Below are 20,540 nucleotides of genomic sequence, written 5' to 3'. Positions count from 1 at the left end.
ACAATTCCCATAATCCCCAGACACAGTGGCCAATAGCCAGGAATTATGGGAGTTGTAGACCAATATCTGCAGGAGGGCCCAAGGGTTGCCAAGGGTAGTGCTCAGCTTAATGGTCACAAAATGTGCAGTCCTGTCCTAGAAAAAGAAAATACTACATACAACTCTACAGGGTGTGTGTGTGTGTGTGTGTGTGTGTGTGTGTGTGTGTGCGTGCGTTTATAGTGTGATGTGCACAGTAGTTTAACTAGTTCCAGTCACTGTTCCCTCTAAAAGGGATTCCCAGATGTTGATCACTACAACTCCCAGTTTCCCCAGCTGCAGTGGCCTTTGGCTGGGGATTCTGGGAGTTGTAGTCAACAACACTGGGGAATCCCTGTTAGAGGGAACACTGGTTCCAGTATTCAGATATCGCTAAGATAATCAGATATCAAGATTTCAGTCAACTGATAATCTTCTATGAAATGCTACACTGTAGCTGTACTACCAAGAGTATATTCTGAGACCAGCCACACTCATGCAAACTTTAAATCTACATTTTTAATCCACTTTTTCAATTAAAATTCTCTCAGAGTGGTGAATACATTAAAGCAATAAAACATTAAAAACAAGAACAAAACTAACAAGCAATAGGGTATACAACCTTATCAACCAGTTAAAGCAATACATACTATTTTATTGCACATTTATTTATTTATTATTTTATTTATTTATCAGATTTGTATACCGCCCCAAACTTTAATCTCTAGGCAGTTTACATAACATAAAACCAGTTAAAAACATATACAAAAACTTAAAAAACAATTCAACAATTAAATATTAGGAAGCTGAGAAAGCCTGGGCAAAAAGATGGTTTTTTTGAAAATTGCCAGAGATGGGGAGGATCATATCCCACCAGGGAGCACATTCCACAATCTCGGGGCAGCGACCGAGAAGGCCCGTCTCTGTGTAGCCACCAAACAAGTTGGTGGCAACTGGAGACGGACCTCCTCAGATGACCTCAATGGGCGGTGGGGCTCACAGTGAAGAAGGCGCTCTCTTAAATACCCAGGGCCTAAGCCGTTTAGGGCTTTGTAAGTTATAACTAGCACTTTGTATTTTGTCCGGAAACCTATTGGCAGCCAGTGTTAACTCCATCAGCAAAGGAGTAACATGGTCTCTCTGAGATAAATCAGGTACACCGACTACCACCTCTCTGCTTCCCTGGGGAAAGCAGCAATTGTGATCAGGTTATCAGATAGGTGGTAGATTGTGAGGGGGTTTGTGGGAGAGTGGGTTCGACCTGCTCTCCTTGCAGACAATCACCAGTCTGTTGCTGGGTGGGTGGATTGCCCTCTTTGATGAGTGGTGGCTTCTCACAGGCGCTCCTGTGCCTGGCTGCGGCTCGTCTGGCAGCTCCAGGGGTTGGGTGCTGGGAAGCGCCGCCACACGGCACCCCGCTCCCGGAGCCCTAGTAATGTGGTGCATTCCTCGGGTCCCCCCTCCCTGTGTCCACTGCGGCAGCAAGCAGCCGCAGCAGACACACAACCAAAAAAACAGGGTTATCAGAGCGCTTGCTCCACTAACTTCGTTTAAGGGGGGCATTTAGGCGGGCTTGCTGCAGAGAGCCGTGCAGCTTCCGTTGCTGCACACAAGCAGCAAAAACCTGGCTGGGCTCCCTTAGCCCGGTTTCTGCTGCTACTGTGAATCACCTCGGTATCTCTCCTCTGTCACTTGCTTATCTCACGAACACCGTGGTGGTCCTGCTCTTTCTTTCAGTCCCATCAAGTAAGATAATCCAGCTCTACACCCTCCTCAGTCAGAATTATTTTCCCTCATCTTAAAATGACTTGAGCGCATGTACTGAATATTGCTCTGCAATGCTCTCTCATCTGGACCCTGAGCCTAGAAGAGGAAGCATACACAGCTGTAATAGGGTTCTGCCATTTCTACTGCAGAAAAAGATCAGCACAGCGATGTTATTCTTGCTTCAGGAAGGCCAGGGAGGATGTAGGTGTCATGATGTAGAAGTGGGATGAGATGGAGGGCAGAAAGATACCAGATTGCTGGTACGAAGCAATGGTATGAAGCACTTAACTGTCTGTCTATCTCATATTAAGATTCCAGTGTAGTAACTATTGCTGAACAATTTGATTGTTGTGATTTTTCAGACATCTAGTGTGCAAGGGCCTACACAGCCAGGTATGCAAGTAAAAGCAATGCTTACTTGTCTAAAAGTCTCAAGTCTGTAGGAGATTATGCTCTTTTTCCCTGGATGCCATAATCTGCTAACCCAGATGTATGGGTTATTTCTTAGCAGTAAATTCAAAGGCACTGATATTTATTATTGATTCGCATATCCATGGACTAACTCTTATCAATGAAAATAAAATTTCTTGGTTAAGCTACTGTGAGTCTGGGCTCCAATGACGCCTGCATATCAATAAGCAACATCTGCTTAATAGCACCAAGGAGTCAAACCAGTCATCTTGTGCCACAGAAAAAGTTACAATGGATATCGAAAGAATTTCGCAGTTGTACTCTGAATATTGCTTCTGAAGAACATAGGAAATCAACCAGCAAGCATGCATTTGAAATTTCTCCTTTTCCAGGTTCCTGGAAAAACATTACAAGGGATTACTGGGAAATTATGAAAATCTCCAAGTAGCACTGAAGGGAATTTAATTTATTTATTTGATTGATTGATATACCACCTGACCCCAAAGGCTCTAGATGGTTCACAAAAACAAAACACACAACAAACACAAAATAAAATGAACTGTTAAAACAGCAATTAAAAAATTTAAAACATTCAGAGATTACTAAATGTCTGGCTAAAAAAGTGTGTCTTGAGGGTACTTTTGAAGGCTGGTAAAGATGTTAAATCATGAATGTCTATAGAAAGTGCATTAGAACATAAGAACAGCCCTGCTGGATCAGGCCCAAGGCCTACCTAGTCCAGCCTCCTGTTTCACACAGCAGCCCACCAGATGCCTCTGGGGACCCCACAGGCAAGAGGTATGTGCATGCCCTCTCTCCTGCTGTTGCTCCCCTGCAACTGGTATTGAGAGGCATTGTGCCTCTGAGGCTTGAGGTGACCCACAGCTACCAGACTAGTAGCCATTCCATAGCCCAGGAGCAACAACACAAAAGGCCCGCTCCCGAGTCACCACCAGATGAGCTAGCGGTATACTGAGACAGACATCTCTCGATCTTAATGTGCGATGGGGTGAGGACCATGCAGAAGAAGGCGCTTTCCCAAGTAACCTGGTCCTAAGCCATTTAGGGCTTTAAAGGTAATTAACTGCACTTTGTATTTGCCCGGAAATCTATTTGTAGCCAATGCAATTGCTTTAAAACAGGCATAATATGGTCTCTCCAAGACACCAGTCCAATCTAGTCACTGCATTTTGTGCCAACTGAAGTTTACAAACTATATACAAAGGCAACCCCCATGTAAAGTGCATTGCAGTCACCAAGCCTAGAGGTTACCAGAGTGTGCACCACAGTTCTGAGATCACTATCTTCAAGGAACGGATGCAGCTGTCGTATCAACCAAAGTTGATAGAAAGTGCTCCTGGCCATAGCCTCAACCTGAGAAACCAGAGTGAGGCCTGATCTAGAAGCACTCCCAAACTACGTATTTGTTCCTTTGGGGGGAGTACAATCCCATCCAGAACAAGAAGATCTGTCACATCACTTGAAGTATGACCCCTTACCATGAGTACCTCTGTCTTGCTTAGATTCATCTTCAATTTATTATCCCTCATCCAGTCCATTACTGCCTGTAGGCAGGCAATTAGGGGAGCTATGTCATTTCCTGATGCTCTGCCATGGAGAAATAGATTTGGGTGCCATTAGAATATAACACCCTGCTCCAAATCTCCTGATGATTTCACCCAGCGGTTTCATGTAGGTGTTAAAAAGCATCAGAGATAGGATGAAGCCCTAAGGAACACCATACAATAACTCGTTTCAGAGAGCAACTATCTCCAAGCAACACCATCTGGAATCTACCAGAGAGAAAGGAATGGAAGCACTGCAAAGCAGTGCCACCTATTCCGAAATCCCCCAAGCTATCTTGGGGGATACCATGGTCAGATCGAAAGCCACAGAAAGGTCCAAAAGAACCAATAGAGTCACACTTCTTCTGTCCATTCCTTGTCCATCAGGCCATCAGGCCAACCAAGGCTTTCTCCACCCCATAGCCTGTTCTAGGGGTGCAGAGCAGGCTACCCCAAAGCCAGTCTGAAATGGATTTAGATAATCAATATCTTCCAAAACTGCCTGGAGTTGATCAGTCACCACCCTCTCAATTTCTTTGCCCACCCAAGGGAGGTTGGAGACTACCCTATAGTTATCCATCACTAATGGCTCTAGGGCAGGCTTCTTAAGCAAAGTTCTAAGAAAGGCATCCTGCCCTCCTTCAGTGATGCATTTATGATGTCAATCAACTTGGCCATCTCTACCAACTTCCCTGCTAGATGATATAAGCCATGTTGGGTATGGATCCAAAGGACAAGTAGTAAGCCAAACACCACCAAGTAACAAGTATGAGCTGAATGGTGGGGGTGGGGTGTGTGTATGTATGTAGGAATCAGGCAGATACACATAACAAGATGTATAGGATGCAGAGAGAAGATCTAGAGCAGGGGTGTCAAACTTCAGAACTCCAGCTGTTGACCTATAGTTCCCATCATCCCCAGTCACTGTGACCAGGAGCCAGTGATGATGGGGGTTGTAGAAAGACCTCCAACAATAGCTGGAGGTCTGCAGTTTGACACCCCTGATCTAGAGGCCTGATTTCACAAAGCCCAAGAAATACTGTTACACATACATATTATACAACCACCTTTTGAAGCCTCTTATTTTACTAAAAAAAAGTTAAGATGAGCATACTCTTTCTTTTAGGCAGATGCCACACACATGTGCCAGTGCTTTAGAGCCCTCTACCATTAAATTAACTGTTTTAATAAACACATGCCAGTAATTAGGGGTAACTGTGACAACCAGCTGCAGTTTCCAATATATAATCTAGAGCGAAGTCCCTCTTACTGTGAAAACTTTGTTTAGCTTCCAAGAACAAGGGCCCTGGGAAAGATACTGCTTGAGATAACTTGATGGACAGACATATTTGCATGCATCATATAGCTTTACTATAAATCTCTTTAGAAACACTTCTAAATTCCTTATCTTGTTTACACTATAGGAAAGCAGAGAGGACTAGGCTGGAAACAACAAACACCACTTTGCATGTAAATGCACCATTGTTAAAAGCACCCAAATATATCATTGTGCCTCAGCATTATTAGGAACAGTGAGAAGTTAACTTAGTCATTGAAAGCAATAGCTCACAATACCAGACAGACAACTCCATAAGGCAACCCCAGCCAAAAAATAAAGCATCTGTAACAAAGAAAGCCTCTTGAAGTAGTTATTAAGAATACTTATATATTGCTTTTCAACAACAAGAGTTCTCATTCAATTTGCTGTGTTAACTATTTTGAGATGGTTCTGTCAGAGGAGCTCACAATCAAAAGATAAACACACCAAAACAATTTGAATGATAAATCAGAGCTCCCCACCCACACATGATTAGGGATGTGAACACATACATCCCATTTCCCCTCCACACACACAGTTCTAATCATCAGATATAGGGAGGTCATCCAAACCAAACCCTCACAAACAATTTAATAATACATCACATGAGGGTGCAATTCAGACAAACACAATTATGAGAAGGGAAATATTCACAGGTAAGGGGAGCAAGATGTGTGTGTTCAGAACCCTAATCATGCATAGGTAGGACTGGATTGGATGTGTTGTTTAAACTGGCCCACCAGTAACATACTAGAAAAGGAAAGATTGTGCCATTGAGTCAGTGCTGACTTCTGACGACCACAGAGCCATGTGGTTTTCTTTGTAGAATGCCGGAGTGGTTTACCTTTGCCTTCTCCCGTGCAGTATGAGATGATGCCAAAGGGATGCTAAATTGGGGTGAGAAGGGACAATTGTCCCACCCCCTGCCCCACACTGCTAAATATATAAGAGGGTGTTAAAAGGCCTTTCTTTGTTCAGTTAGAAGGGATTATGTACAGTGCCCCTGTATAGAAGGAATTCATTTATACAGGGGCACTTCAGGGTGACTACTGAAGTTACTACAATGTGGTCACCTCTTACTGCAGGGTCACAGTGGTTGTGACTGTAACACAAATCTTACCTTATAACCACAGCTGAATGCAAATGGAGAGCAATAAGGATATGGTAAAATTGGCTTTCCCCACATGTCCCCTCAATATGACAGTGAACAGTCTGCAGTCACCCAGGAGTTTACAAGCAGCCTCCATGGGGCAAATGGCCATCTACCATTATCCATGGCATGGTTAGTAACAACAACAGAAAGAAAACCTAACTGCAAGAAAAAAAAATTACTAACCTATGCAGTCCCAAATATGGGGCAAGAAGCAGCCGGAAATTGACAAATTGAACTTGTGTAATCACTGAATACTCCTTCCAAAATACAGATGACTCTTCACAACATGTACAGATATTCTGAACAACCATTTTTCCTCCAGGTCCCCTCACCCCTTTTAGACCTGTAAGTTTGGGGAAAACTGCATATATTGATTCTAGACTATATAACATAAATTATATATGACATATATAACATAAAATTACACTGTTTGCTATATTTATCAAAGTATAAAGGCCTTCACAGTGTTAGGAATGTAGATTCTAGGGATGTGCACAAATGGTCTTCGGCACCGGCGGGGGTAGTACTTTAAGGGCGGGGGAGGGTGTACTCACTCCCCCGCCGCATTTCCCCCGTCGGCGCTCTGTAAACTTTAAGCCCTTCGCGGCGGCAGCATTCCTCCTTGCCACCCCGTTCGCCCGTCGGCCGGAAGTTGCGAGCGCCCTTGCGCCCACCATGCGCGCATGCACAACGGGCGCTTGCAAATTCTGGCCACTTCTGACCGATGGGGGGGGGGAACGGGCCTGCCACCCCGAGGGGCTTAAAGTTTACAGAGCGCTGACGGGGGAAATACGGCCGGGGGTGTGTGAGTACAACCTCCCCCGGCTTTAAAGTACTACCCCTGCCGGTGCCGAAATGCCAACTACCGCCCCAGCACCGAAACGTTTCAGAGGCCTTTACAATGGCCTCCAAAACGTTTCAGGCACATGCCTAGTAGATTCATGTTGCTGCACCCTAAAGGTTCATCTTAGTTTTTGCCATTTAGGAAACTAAGGCGGGGAAGGAAATTTAAAATAAAATAGAAACCTTCATGGTTCTACTATGGTGTTGGTTTCATTATAAGTTTAGAAGCTATGCAGCCCTCAGTGCCAGAAACAGAAGGAATTCCCCTATTCAGGGTAAGGGATAATGCTCAGAAAACAAACCTGTCTTGTAATTAAGAATTAGCAAAAAACTTGGATATTCCATTAAACTTGATGACACTGTGTTGCACTAACATTATCTACAGCATGTCTTAGTAACCATAGACAAAATTAGTTATTCTAAAGTTCTATAAATACTTATTTATATCCTGCTCCTTTCCAGTAAATAATGTATCACTGAAAATGCTTGCTCGTTTCTGATTACAGAAATAAGAATCTGAAAGATCCATAGCTTCTTATTATGAACTTTTACACTGAGGTTCATTTTATTGATTTGCTATCTTATCCAACTTAATTATTTACTTTATTTTTCTATGTAAACCATTTTGAGAACTTCTGCTGAAAAGCAGCATATAAATAGTAGGAATGTGCCCAAATCATTTCAGCGACCTTTTGAAGAGGCGTTGAAATGATTCAGCTCCCTGCAGCCAAAATGTTTCAGCACGGGGCAAGGGGTTCCTTTAAAAGGAGGCAGGCAGGCCCTACCTGCCCCTCCTGCATGCCTCCGCCACTCTGTGCTGCCCCATCGTGGCGCTGTTCTAAGAGAAACATCCCTGTGAAAGTGGCAGCCTGTGTTGCAGTCTCCTTTGCCTCACTGCCTTTTAATCCATGTTTGCTATCACAAGACCACCTCTCCTCCCATAAATAAAAAGGCCTTGCCACCATGTGGCAATGTGTTTGGCAGTCTTCCAGCTTGCCCTCTTGGATCTGAGTTTTGATCCAAGAGTTTTGAAGATACTGAGTTTTATCTTAACCATTTTGCAAAGTATAGCTCCATTACCGGAAGCTCCTTCCGCTTAAAGCAAGATTCTTTCTGCATGCAGAAGAACCCTTTGAGTAAGCTCAAGTGTTCTTCTGTGAGCAGAAAGTTTCTGACAGAACTGCATTTCAAAAAAGGTATTTCATTCTGTATTCTGTAACCTTGACAATATCAAAACCTGAAACTGCTGATTATTTCATAATCTAGTCAGATGCAATAGCACTGCTATCTTGCCCCTTAACTGTTTTTGGCAACTGGCACCAAGAGCTTTGTAGCAGTATGAAAAACGTGTCACCATAATGTTTTAAAGCATTGATTAAAAGTGTTTCAGTCATCAATATTTAAGAGATTTCTTTTCTATCACCCCAAAATTTCAATATTTTCATGTATTTGTATATTTACTGCAATTAGATATCACCTTTCTGCCAAAGCATTCAAGGCAGTTTACAGTATAATGGTAAAACAGATGGTGTGAGAAAAAGAAACTGGCTTTTCCTTAGAATTGTTCCATGCTTGCACACAGGAACTTCACAATAGCAAATAGGAGATTATACCATGTGCTTTGGAAATAAAGCTGCTGGAAGAATGACTGTTGCTTCCAGTGTTTCAAAGTTCTTCTATCTCCATCATGAATCCCATAGTTGGAGATAGAGTGAGGAACCTTGGTGTTTTTGAACATGTCAGTGTAGTCTAGTACAATGGATACATATAGTTTACTAAGCACTTTATTTCTCTGCCATTGGACATTCGGAATCAATAAGTTACCAAACAATACTTGCAAAACTTTGCTACCCAGTACCATCCACATTGCTTGTAATTGTTGTGGGCTCACTTCTTTACAGGAATATCAAAAGGATTTTAACCAATCTTAAAGAGCAGGAAATGGCCAGATAAATAAATTACTTAGATCAATGGATGTTGGGAAAATCTAATACATGCTTTTTAAAAAACCTAAACCAATTTCTTTTAGAAAATGAAGCCCTGCACTACTTTGTAAAAGTGTTGTTAAAGCCATGTATTTACACCTAGATGCAATAGTATGAAGTGAATGACCTCACTGAGGTCATTCATACAATCAAAAACTGTGTTCTACCCAGGAACACAAAGAGCTGTGTGTGATCCCAATTTTCGGTTGTGTGGAAGCACGGTAAGTGGAAAACCTGGGTAGAAGAGATTGTGTAGAAGCAAGGCAGGAGGAAAAGATATATAGGTTGGACCTCCATAGTTTAGTCTTAATTATACATGGCTTCAAAATCATTTTTTGGTTTGGTACAAACAATTACGTGAAGAGGAAATTTTTCTACCATTATGTTTTAAGGTAAGGTAAAGTGTGCCGTCAAGTCCATTTCAACTCCTGGCACCCACAGAGTCCTGTGGTTTTCTTTGGTAGAATACAGGAGGGGTTTACCATTGCCTCCTCCCACGCAGTATGAGAGGATGATGCCTTTCAGCATCTTCCTGTATTGCTGTTGCCCGATATAGTACCAGTGGGGATTCAAACTGGCAACCTTCTGCTTGTTAGTCAAGCATTTCCCTGCTGCGCCACTTAAGGTGTTTTACCATGGAAAAATTTCCATCTCTAGAAATACAGGCTGATATTCAAACTAGCACTGTGCTGGTGCAACAGTGACTGACATCCAACTTCATGCTGTGCTGTCACACAAGCAGGAAAGCTGTGCAGCCCTCAAGGATACATTTTAAGAAGGTACAGCGAGCTTCAGAGGGAAGAGCAGATTACCGAATACTAATTATTGAACCTAATGCTGTGCCTCTCCCCTTGCATGACCACACAGCATTAGTATGGATGTAAGGCACTGTTGCACCAGCACAGTGGTAGGTAGTGTGAATGTCAGCCACTAATTTTACAGAATATAATGAATGGATACAAATACAATATTAGACAAACTGGGTAGTTTCAAAGTTGTAATGAATTTTCCCCCAGGTAACTCTATGGGGAGAGAGAGAGCGAGAGTGAGAGTGAGAGAGAGAGAGAGAGAGAGAGCAAGCACTGCGCAGCGATGTGTCTGTCTGACACACACCTCTCTTGATCTGTAAACGTGTGTTAAAATAAAACCAAAATACACATAATAATCCCAAGCAAAAATCAAGCTATAAATTTATCTGATTTGCTGTGCTAGTCAAATCAAAACCAAAAGTTAAAACTTTCAGACTGCAAGTGAAAGCAAAATTAAAATTGTGGTTAGTTTTGGTTTCATCTCCACAAATACTCAGAGCTTTATCTTCTTTGTTTTGTTGAGCTGGGAAGGCTGAACATGTTTTATACAAACACTATTATGTATGGTCTTTACACTTTTATAGGTATTCCAATAAAAATAATTATTCACATAAAGCTTTGAATTTGATTGCATACAAGTTAAACGGGAATTACCAAATATTTCAGTTCATGTGTGGCTCTTAGAGAAACATTTGCCACATTTAAACAGCATATAAAGTTAATATGGGGTACTTTTGTTTACTAAATATATGTCAAATAAGTATGGCAAGAGAGAACACAATCGATTTAGACATCAGAACATTTTTCTCAATATTTTTTAAAGTAACAATTTTCCAGAAAACCTACATCACTAAGAATAAAATCTTGACACCAGTGTGAAATCAGACCCTGTAGTATTGGATCAGATTTGTAAGCAGACCTGAGATTAGTGCAGTTCTTAGTAGCTGCTACTTCAAAACCAACAATGCACAAAGATACCCTTTGTACACTGTACAAATACAAACATTTTTCAGAGATTACACAGCCAGTTATGTTCATGATCAGTGGTCCCTCTAATTTTTTTCATCTCTGTGCGGAATGAGTTTTGTTATGGGCAGCAGTATCAAGGCAGTGTGTGAGCACCTGCATTCAGAATGGGGCCTTCCTGATTCAACCTAAGCGGGATCTAAAATGAACTGAATGAACATTCAAAAACTTGTGAGCGCGCACATGTGCACACGTCTTAGAGGGAACAGTGTTCATGATGAATTTTTAAGACCCACTGACTCACTTCAGACATGATCATGGTTTGTTGTTATATGAGCACATGCAAGCCTTAAGTTCACAAACCCTCTACATGAAAGGAAAGGAGATTAGAAAGTTCTATTTCTGATTAGTGGCAAACCATAATTTGCTCTTCTGTCCAAACAGGACAAAACTGTAGAATTGCAAACCATGGATTGATTCTGGTTTGTGAGCACACTATGGTTTGACCAAACTATAGTTTACATCACATGGGCACAATGGCAAACTATGTTTTTCCAGTAACTAGGATAAGAAGCTTCCAATTCATTTGTACATGAAGGAGGACATGAACCTGAAGCCCATTTGTGCTCATAGTTGGAAACAATGGTTTGTTGCTGTATCTGAGTGTATCCTTTCTATACATGCCTTTTAGTGCTTCAAAAACCTGTTTGAACAGTGATAACAGCAGGACAAAACCAATGGGTGAATACACCATGGGAATGATAGCTCTAACACATGACTTTCAACTTTCTGAGAAACCAGTTGTCTGTCTCCACTTCCATGATAAGGGAACAGGCATGAACAGGGGCAAAAAAGGCAAACACAGTGATGACTTGCATAGATTATTAAGCTTTTAAAACAACTTGGTGCCTGAACTAATTGCCACAGTGTAATCAATCCTATTGCCTAATCATTTGCAGTAAAAGGTATGCAGCAAAAAAGCAACATGAAGATGAGCTTGTCTTCTGTACCTCATGTATGGTGCAACACTACTCACAGGCAGGGATCAAGAAATGTTGGCCCAATGCACCAGACAAACAAAATAATTTACTCGTCAAATGGTTCCTCGAGCTATGTTAGTATGTTACTTGTCAGGATCCCCCCCCCACACACACACATGCATCAGGCATCATTTTTCACTCGCCATGGACAAGTAGATTAGTGGATTTCCTGAGCCCTGCTCATTGGGCAGGTCTAGACATTGCATGGAACTCCTGTTAACACCCAGCTCTGTGCAATGTTCCTCAGCCTTGGGAACATGTGCTCCCCCCTCCCATTCCCACACAAGCATCTACTTCCTTTCTAGGTTAGGAAAAGCTAAGATTGGTTGCAACGTCTGAACCCACCAATCTTGGCTTACTGCACCTACTTGCTAAAAGAAAGAGAGATATCTGAACTTGAGGAATGAAGTGAGTTTCAGATCTCGGGGGTGGGATTAGCCAGTAAGTCAGAATAAGCCAAGATTGGTAGGTTTGGACGTTGTGACCAATCTCGGCTTTTTCTAACCTAGAAAAAATAGATGCTCTTGTGAGGATGGGAGGAAGGGAGCACATGCTCCCGAGGCTGAGGGGCATCACGGAGTTTGGTGCGCAGAGGTACTGTGCAACGTCTGAATTACACTTCATTACCACAGGCTGGCATTCTCTCACTCCCACACACTTACATGCAATTAGTCTCCCTGACATAATCATCTAGATAATTTCTAACGGTGTGATGCTTATTCCCATTTTTATTATGAAAGTACAATAAGCTACTTTTACACAATATTGTAGTTCATTATTCTCTGTCAGAGACACAAGTGTAATAGGTTACAATATCTTGTAATGTTAGAGAAAGCCATGTCTTTGAGCTGGAAAGTAATGAGATTGTGAAATAAGCAACAAGCTCATTGGCTTCAAAGGTCACTTTTTCTTGATCTCACTAATCAATTGACAAAGACTGCCTTTTTAAAACATGTACTGGTAGCTCAGAATTACAGAACACATTTATGTAGCTAACATCAATTTTTTGAACTTTGACAAACTGAGTTCACTGGGGATATAACACGTAGATGAATACAATCAAACTAAGGAGACCCTAGCTTTTATTTTATATCTCTCTCTTTCTCTTCTTACTTCTGGTTGCAATTTTTATTTAAAAACCAAAAAGAACTTTAACAAACTGAATTTTGAACTGTCACCTCATTACATTATTAACATCACTGCAGCAACATAACACCAGCTATTAAGCACACCAATTCAGGCAGATGAAACATAATTGAGCAGGAAGTTCTCACAGATATTGGAGCAAACATTTTTATTTGTGAAATGAACCACGGAACGTCATTTTAAAAGATGAAAAGGTTAATAACAGGTGTTGTTGTTTTTTTAAAAGCAAGTCTGTTTGCATGAAGCTTTAATCTGAGGGAAAACAACATAACAGTATTTTGTGCAACAAGAGTGAAAGGGAGGAATTCTAAATACATAGGTTGCAAAATACTAACTACAACGCTACAAAAACAATTGACTGAATTAGAGCGTGGGGAGGGGGAAGAGCTGTACTGAAGAGATATCTTCCAATAGAAAGGACACACCATAAGAATCTACCAGGGCATCAGTACAGTAATAATTCAGAGAAGAGGCGCCACATGAGTCAACCATCTTCACAGCATGCAATACCTGAACATTTCTTGATGAGATAGAATAGAAAGATTTAAGTTACCAACCAGACTAAAGCCTGTCTACTTTGAGATAAATGCTTTTTCAGTGCTAGTCACATTAATGGCTGCTTTGTAATTTCATCTCTTTTAAGCCAAACATTTCAAGCTCATAAAATCAAAGGTTATGTTTGTTCAAATGTTAAAGTTTAAAATTAACTGGAAAGACTGCAGTTTAGCTTAGAAAAGACATCCAAATCAGAGGCTGCAAGTGGCAATTTTGTCTTGAGAGAGACAGTAGCTCATTCTAAATCCAGACACTGGAGGAATTCTTATATAGCTTTTGTAGCATTTGGCACTATTTCCATAATGAATTATTTCTAAACTCCACACTATGTGAGCTACTCCATTAGAAACAGAAGGGATAAAAGGAAAGATACAAAATCCTCTTGTCTATATATAGCAACAGAGCTACATAAGCTGGTTGGTTGGTTGGAGCTCTAAACTACTCCATGCCACCTTGTGGAAAGTAATACAGGTGGTCTCGTTATTTGTGGGGGTTCCATTCCGGCCTACAACTGCAGATAGCAAAACTGAGCGTTATGAAATCTTAGGAATTGGAGGGTTAGGTTCCTGAGCCCAGGAAAATGGTCGAAAAATCATCGAAAAGACAGAGTAAAAGCAGATATAAGGATAGAGCACAGCACTCTTCCTTGGCCACCTCAGCTCTCGCATACTTCACCGCCTCCAGCAATGCCCCCCAGCTTCCCCAGTGATGCATAATCATAATGTTTCCTCACCCCACTGTTGAAGTCCAGCACTTAGCAGCACAAGCCCCTTGGCCCGATTCGTTGGTAGGTTTATTTTATTTATTTATTTAAAATATTTATACCCCGCCCCTCCAGTACACTACTGCTTGGGGCCGCTCACAACTGGTTGGCCTAAGAGGCAGCACAAAATTAAATCCAATTCAACACAGAGGAGTGTATGAGAATCAAGGAGTGAGAGGAGAATCAATTTTCAATGGATAATTAAAATCAATTTTTAATTTAAATTTAATTTTAACTGCAATTTAAATTACAGCACTGTAATTATCAAAATTAAAATTAATTTTGATTTGAAATTTTAATTAGATAAAATTTCATCAAAATTAAATTTAAATTTATAAAAGTTATAATTAGCATCTTATGAGGGCAGCACAATGCTGCAGAGACTCCAGAAAATGGCTCCCAAAGGCTCCACAGTAATGGCTCCAAAAAAGCCCCCCAAAGCTCCAGAGCAATTTTATTTATGTATTTTATTTGTTCAATTTTTATACCGCCTTTCAAATGGCATCCCAAGGTGTTTTACAAAAGTTAAAAAACAATAAAACTCCATAAAAACCATATTTTAAAACCTTAAAATAAGTTCAGCAGACCATAAAATTAAAACAAACAATTTTAAAAAACTGAGAAAGCTTGGGCAAAAAGATGGGTTTTCAGGTGTTTTTTAAAAATTGCCAGAGATGGAGAGGATTGTATCTCAGCAGGGAGCACATTGCATAATCTCGGGGCAGTAACCAAGAAGGCCCGTCTCTGTGTAGCCACCAAACAAGTTGGCGGCAACTGGAGACGGACCTCCTCAGATGACCTCAATGGGCGGTGGGGCTCACAGTGAAGAAGGCGCTCTCAAATACCCAGGGCCTAAGCCATGTAGGGCTTTGTAAGTTATAACTAGCACTTTGTATTTTGTCTGGAAACCTATTGGCAGGCAGTGTAGCTCCATCAGTAAAGGAGTAATGTGTTTTCTCCGAGATGACCCAGAGACCAGCCTGGCTGCTGCATTCTGAACCAACTGAAGTTTTCGGACTATGTACAAAGGCAACCCCACGTAGAGCTATTACAGAAGTCAAGTCTGGAGGTTACCAACAGATGTACCACTGTTGAAATGGGCACAGCTGGCGTATCAGCCGGAGCAGATAGAAAGCACCCCTGGCCACCGCAATGGCTCCTGAAAGCTCCCAATGGCCTCCTAATGATACCAAATGCTGCTCCAAATGGCTTTTGGAAGCACACAAACCTCTACACATGCAGACCAAAGCACTCCACTGTTCTCCTCCAAACTCCTCTCACAACCCATGAGCACATGGAGCAAGACCATGATTCATGTAAGGGCAGAACTGCACTGCTGAAAACTGTGGATATGTGAAGCTGCATACTGCAGATAACAAGGTCAGATATACATTGCCCAACCACAGATACGTGAAACTGCAAGTGCCAAAACCATGGCTAATGAGGGCCACCTGTTACAGGGTTGTGGCTACTTTAAAAAGAGAACATAAAGTGAGATGTTTTACTCAACTCAGAGTGAAATTATGCAATCTGGTTGTAAATATGTTTACTCAGAAAAAAGGCTGACTTTGTTGAATGGGACTTACCCCAAGGTAAACATGAATAGGATTGCAGCCTCAAGGACTTAACAGGTACCACTTGAACCCCTTTTAGTCTCCACAGTTGGTGTAGAAATGATAGAGGAAGTACCATTTTAAAAAATTGAGGGACATGATCAGGTAAAACATTCCTTTCAAAGTAAAATACTATCTACACATATAACTGTAACATGAATCATGAAAGTAACAAGCACAGTGATGGAACCTTTTGCCAAAACTAAAATCATATGTAGAGCAAACACTGACAATACCCATATGAACCTGCCCGTCAACTTGGATCATTGTCAGATGCTCTTCTCCATGTGTTCTCACCTGCAGAACTAGGCAAGTGGCTATTGGAAAGAGGAGCTTTTCAAATAAATGACACTCTCATCCTCAGCATGTTCTTTTAGTGCCACGCAAAGTCAGTCCTTTTCTCTTGTGCTGTTAACGGAATTCAAGATCGGTTTATGTGATTATCATCTGCTTGATTTCCTGCTTTCCCTTTGCAGTTTTTATTGATGTTTATTTTGATACAGTATTTTATTATCATAAAATAATTTCTAACCTGCCTTTAGGGAATATATACCAGAAGTCAGGACGCAAATCCTGTAAATAAAGGATTTTGTAATCAGGACTTTTGATGGTAGCAGGAATCAAGAAACTTGACTAGTTTCCCTGGACTGTGAGTTAATTGTGCTAGGAAGTGTTTACACATGTACCCAGTGATGAGCACAACAGGCTGCTCAACAAGATCTGGACAACTAATGCTAAAAATGCAACAACAAATGAATCAAAACAAAAACTAACTTGCTAAGTATTTGTATATTTGCTCTGAACAACTGTCATACAGAGCAAATAGAAAGTGTAACCACTTGTAGAACTCCCTGAAAACAAATTAACTTAGCAGTATTTCTTCTGGACCCTAAACACTTTAAAGACCCCCAAGTTTCCATGTAACCTAACCCTAATCAAACGCAGCACCAAAACAACCACAACCAAGACAGATATATGACTCTGCAAAGAATATACAAACACATGAAAATTCATTTCCATGGCAATACCAAGCTCATTTCTCAGTCAATATATTTTCAACCTCACAGCTTCTGTGAATTTATATTACAGTCTAGTAATGTGTAGTAGCAAGTAGAACATCAGATGCTACGTATGGTTTCAAGGTCAGTGTAGGTCTAAAAATAAGCAAATCTTTTCAGGCCAAGATTTATGTATATGAATGTCTCAACTTAAGCTCTGAAATTACAAAAACTGTAGCTAAATTTTTCTATATTGCCATTAGGTTAAGGTCCCAATTAAGCGCTTAATTGTGAGAGCAGTTTATTGTTTTTAAGTAATTTATTATGAGTGATTGTATCTTGTTTTATTGTGTTTTAGCTTTGTTTACTGATTGTTGTATTGGATATATTTGTTACCTCTATTTTTGCTGGCCAATGGCTGTAATAAAATTGATGATGTATATGACTGCAACTGAGCTTATTGTCTGCATAATGCTACTATCCATGGTATTAACAGGGTTCCACAAATTTAGACTTAGCTCACTAGCCAGCCATTATTTGTGGTCACCACCAATTCCCTCTCTTCCTCAGATCCTTTTCTGGCATATAGGCAGAGGGCTTAGGAGAGAATTGGGTCTTCTGTCATTTGACCTGGAATTGGGAGATGGTAAGAAACAGTGGGAGCCCTCTCCTACTGCTCAGAAAGGATTCCTACTGTTTCTTACCTTCTCAAAAACGGCAGTGGAAATGAGGTCTCTGGGGAAGAAATCTGTGGGTGTTGGGTGTTCTGCTTGCCAGAGGGCTGGTGCACTCTCCAATGGTGAGCTGGCAAGTGGATCTGTAGATGCCTGGGTATTGATACACGATTCTCTTTATAAATAGCAGAACACAATTTTAGTTGTCCCAAGCTGTAAGAGGGCAGAGCCTGTACAAAAGACCCTAATTACAATCACATATATTCTGTAAACTTCCCTGTGAGGCTTTTGGCACACAGGTTTTTATTCTGCCTTGGGTTTCTTGGTCTTGTTTTTGAAAGGGAGAGGCTTTGCCAGAACGTGACTCAGTTTTCCTATCCAAGAAAGAGTCAATGGCACCCTACCTTCACTTACAAAATATTCATGAAGCTGGGAAAACAAATCATTACAGGAGCATCCATTGCAGCTTGTATTAGATCTAGCCTTACTCTCTGCCTGCAATGTATTTCCATCCAACAATACTCAAAGAGGAGACAATGTATGAAAAGTACTCACATACCACCGTCACTGCAATTATGTGCACAGAAACACTTGATGCAATAGTTCACTCTTTCCTGCATTCCAGCCACTCAAAAGACTACAAAACTCTTTTTCTGTGTTTCATGTTCTAGCACAATTGTCTTGAATTGTTTACATTGCAGAGAAGAAATTAAAACAACCTCAGTTATTAAAACCTGAGATATTTAATGCCACACTTGCCAAGCCATATGCCCAACTGACATTATTTCTGAGCAAACCTAAATGTATATGGGACTGTGCAGTTACTGTATTAAAACTCAATACATCCTATTTCAGAGTTTAAATTCATAAGAAACACTCAGTTGAAAACCACAAACAAGTCATCATGTTATTAACTCAATAGCTGATGTTGTTTTTCTTTTCCTTTTAAAAAAATCAAAAGTCAAACCACTGCAAGTAAAAGGTAAATGGGTTGTTCAGAAAAACACCTTCATCTTGAAATTCATTTCATCTTTTAGACCTTTTTCTACAAGAGGGGCTGGACTGTGACTCTAATATAGCTTCATATTTGGAAAAAGCCCGATTCACAAAAGTCTCTAAGTGTCAGCTTTGCTTCTTGCCGGACAAAGTCTTAGCTGTGCAAAGTCTTGCTGGACACAGTCTTAGCTTGCACTAAGTAGCGCAAGGTGTGATGGCAGGAGAGTGTTAATGTATTTCTCTTAAGCTGTTTTTAGAATTTGATGGAGAAACACAAGTTCCTGAAAGCTAACATTCTTGAAGATTGTAATATTAAATTTTGAGACACAAGTCTAACATTACGCAAGAACTGTAGTTTCAGGCCAAGCAACAATATGAGAAGATTGCGTCTCCCTTCCCACAAGCAAGGGTGGTGCAAGATTGTGTTTGCGCCCATCCCACTTTTTTACTGGCAGATATGAAAGTTACTATGGTATCTATGCTAGAAACAGAAAATTTTATCTACCAGTCCAACTGACTCAAACTGGAATCAGTTACATAGTGGTTCCTTCCCTCTCACTCCCTCTCCCAGTCCCAAGAATCAAGTTGCTGTACTTTTGAGTAAAGTTCCTTTCTTTCACCTACAACATCAAAATTCAGCAAAAAGGCACAGCCTTGGATGCAGAGTTACAAAGCAAGTGACTTGAGTACTTCCAAACAGAGGCATGTACTTCCACTTTAGGTCAAGAGAAGGGCCTGAGGTTGTGTCAAACAAGCAAGTGTAGGCTCAGGACTGCTTTGGACCAAAGCCTGATTCAGATGTTATCCAAAAGCCCTGCTGCAGCCATGACAGCGGGGCAACGGAGGAGGAAGTTCCACCCCCTTCCTGTGATGATGGGCACATTCGGGATTGCAAGAGCGGACCCACCCTTGCAATCAGATGTGCCCACCATCACATGGAGGGCTTAGAAGGCCAGTTGAAATAGTGAGTGGCAAGGCAGGGGTGGAAGTTCTTTCCCCTTCACCTCACAGCGGGGCTTTTGGATAACATCTGGATCAGGCTCAAGAATTGTATATGGTAGTGGGGGTGAACTGTAAAATCTACAATTATACTAAAACGAGTAAGGGACTAGGAGGAAAAGACAGGTCCTCTGGCACAGCTCCAGGACAGATACAGGCCACAGCATAAGCACACAAACTCCTTGGGGGTCCAGAATCCTAAAGAAGTGACAGAAATCAGAGTGTGTGCAATTGTGAAGTCAGCCGTTCAAGAAGAGATGGAGATGGAAGTGGGAGAGAGTGGCGAGTGGCGACCACAAAGAAGCTAAAATCCTACAGGAAGGGAAATACCAGGTCACGAGACGTATTAGTTACAGCTAATGAAATCGAATAGGTTTCAGCGAAGATTACAAATTGCATCGGAGGGGAGCAGGAAATATAAGAGCACAGGAGATTGCATGGCAGAAGCCTGGCCAGGACACTTGTGTGGGAGCAGGTAAGAGAAACTCAGCCCGGGGACTGGGGCCAGGCGGGGGCGAAAGGTGGAGGTCGCAGCAGGTGGACAGGAAGACAACCACTACAACGGACTGGCGAATAATGGAGCGGGGAGGGGGGTGGGGAATCGACAGCGATCCGGAATTTGGGGGTGGAGTGGCTAGACGGTTGTGGGAGCAAGCCAGCTACCCAGATCTCCCCCCAGCACCCCATAATACTCACGCCTTGTCCACCAGCTCCCTGACTTTCCACATATTGAGCATCGCGGTCGTGGTGGTGGCGGCGGCGGCGCCGAGAGATTCCCTCCCGGTCTAGGCCTCTGTTAAAATGCCCCCGTCCTCTCCTCTCCTTCCTCCAGGAGCCCTGCTTGCCGCTCTTCGGCCACGGCACCGCCAGGCCAGGCCCGTCCAGCCTCACCACTTCCTCAGCTTCACCAACGGCAGAGGG

The 20,540-nt window shown here is 41.8% G+C and overlaps 1 protein-coding gene across 3 annotated transcripts in view; it reads right to left on the bottom strand.

Annotated features, from left to right (window-relative positions):
* The window catches only part of CLINT1 (clathrin interactor 1), a 100,991-nt gene extending 80,460 nt beyond the window's left edge, over window positions 1–20,531 (bottom strand). For 2 of the 3 annotated variants that reach the window (XM_053295073.1, XM_053295075.1), the window contains exon 1: window positions 20,316–20,529. In XM_053295073.1, coding sequence (XP_053151048.1) covers window positions 20,316–20,356 — 41 coding nt within the window. In that variant the 5' untranslated portion in view covers window positions 20,357–20,529. Of the gene's footprint in view, window positions 1–20,315 lie in introns of all 3 variants that reach the window. The other variant, XR_008315936.1, reaches the window with a different exon arrangement.
* Between the last annotated feature and the right edge of the window lie 9 nt (window positions 20,532–20,540).

This window comes from Hemicordylus capensis, chromosome 2 (assembly GCF_027244095.1).
Source record: "Hemicordylus capensis ecotype Gifberg chromosome 2, rHemCap1.1.pri, whole genome shotgun sequence".
Classification (NCBI taxonomy): Eukaryota; Metazoa; Chordata; class Lepidosauria; order Squamata; family Cordylidae; genus Hemicordylus; species Hemicordylus capensis.
The sequence above is the reverse complement of the archived record's forward strand: the minus strand, read 5'-3'. Positions and strand labels throughout refer to the sequence as shown.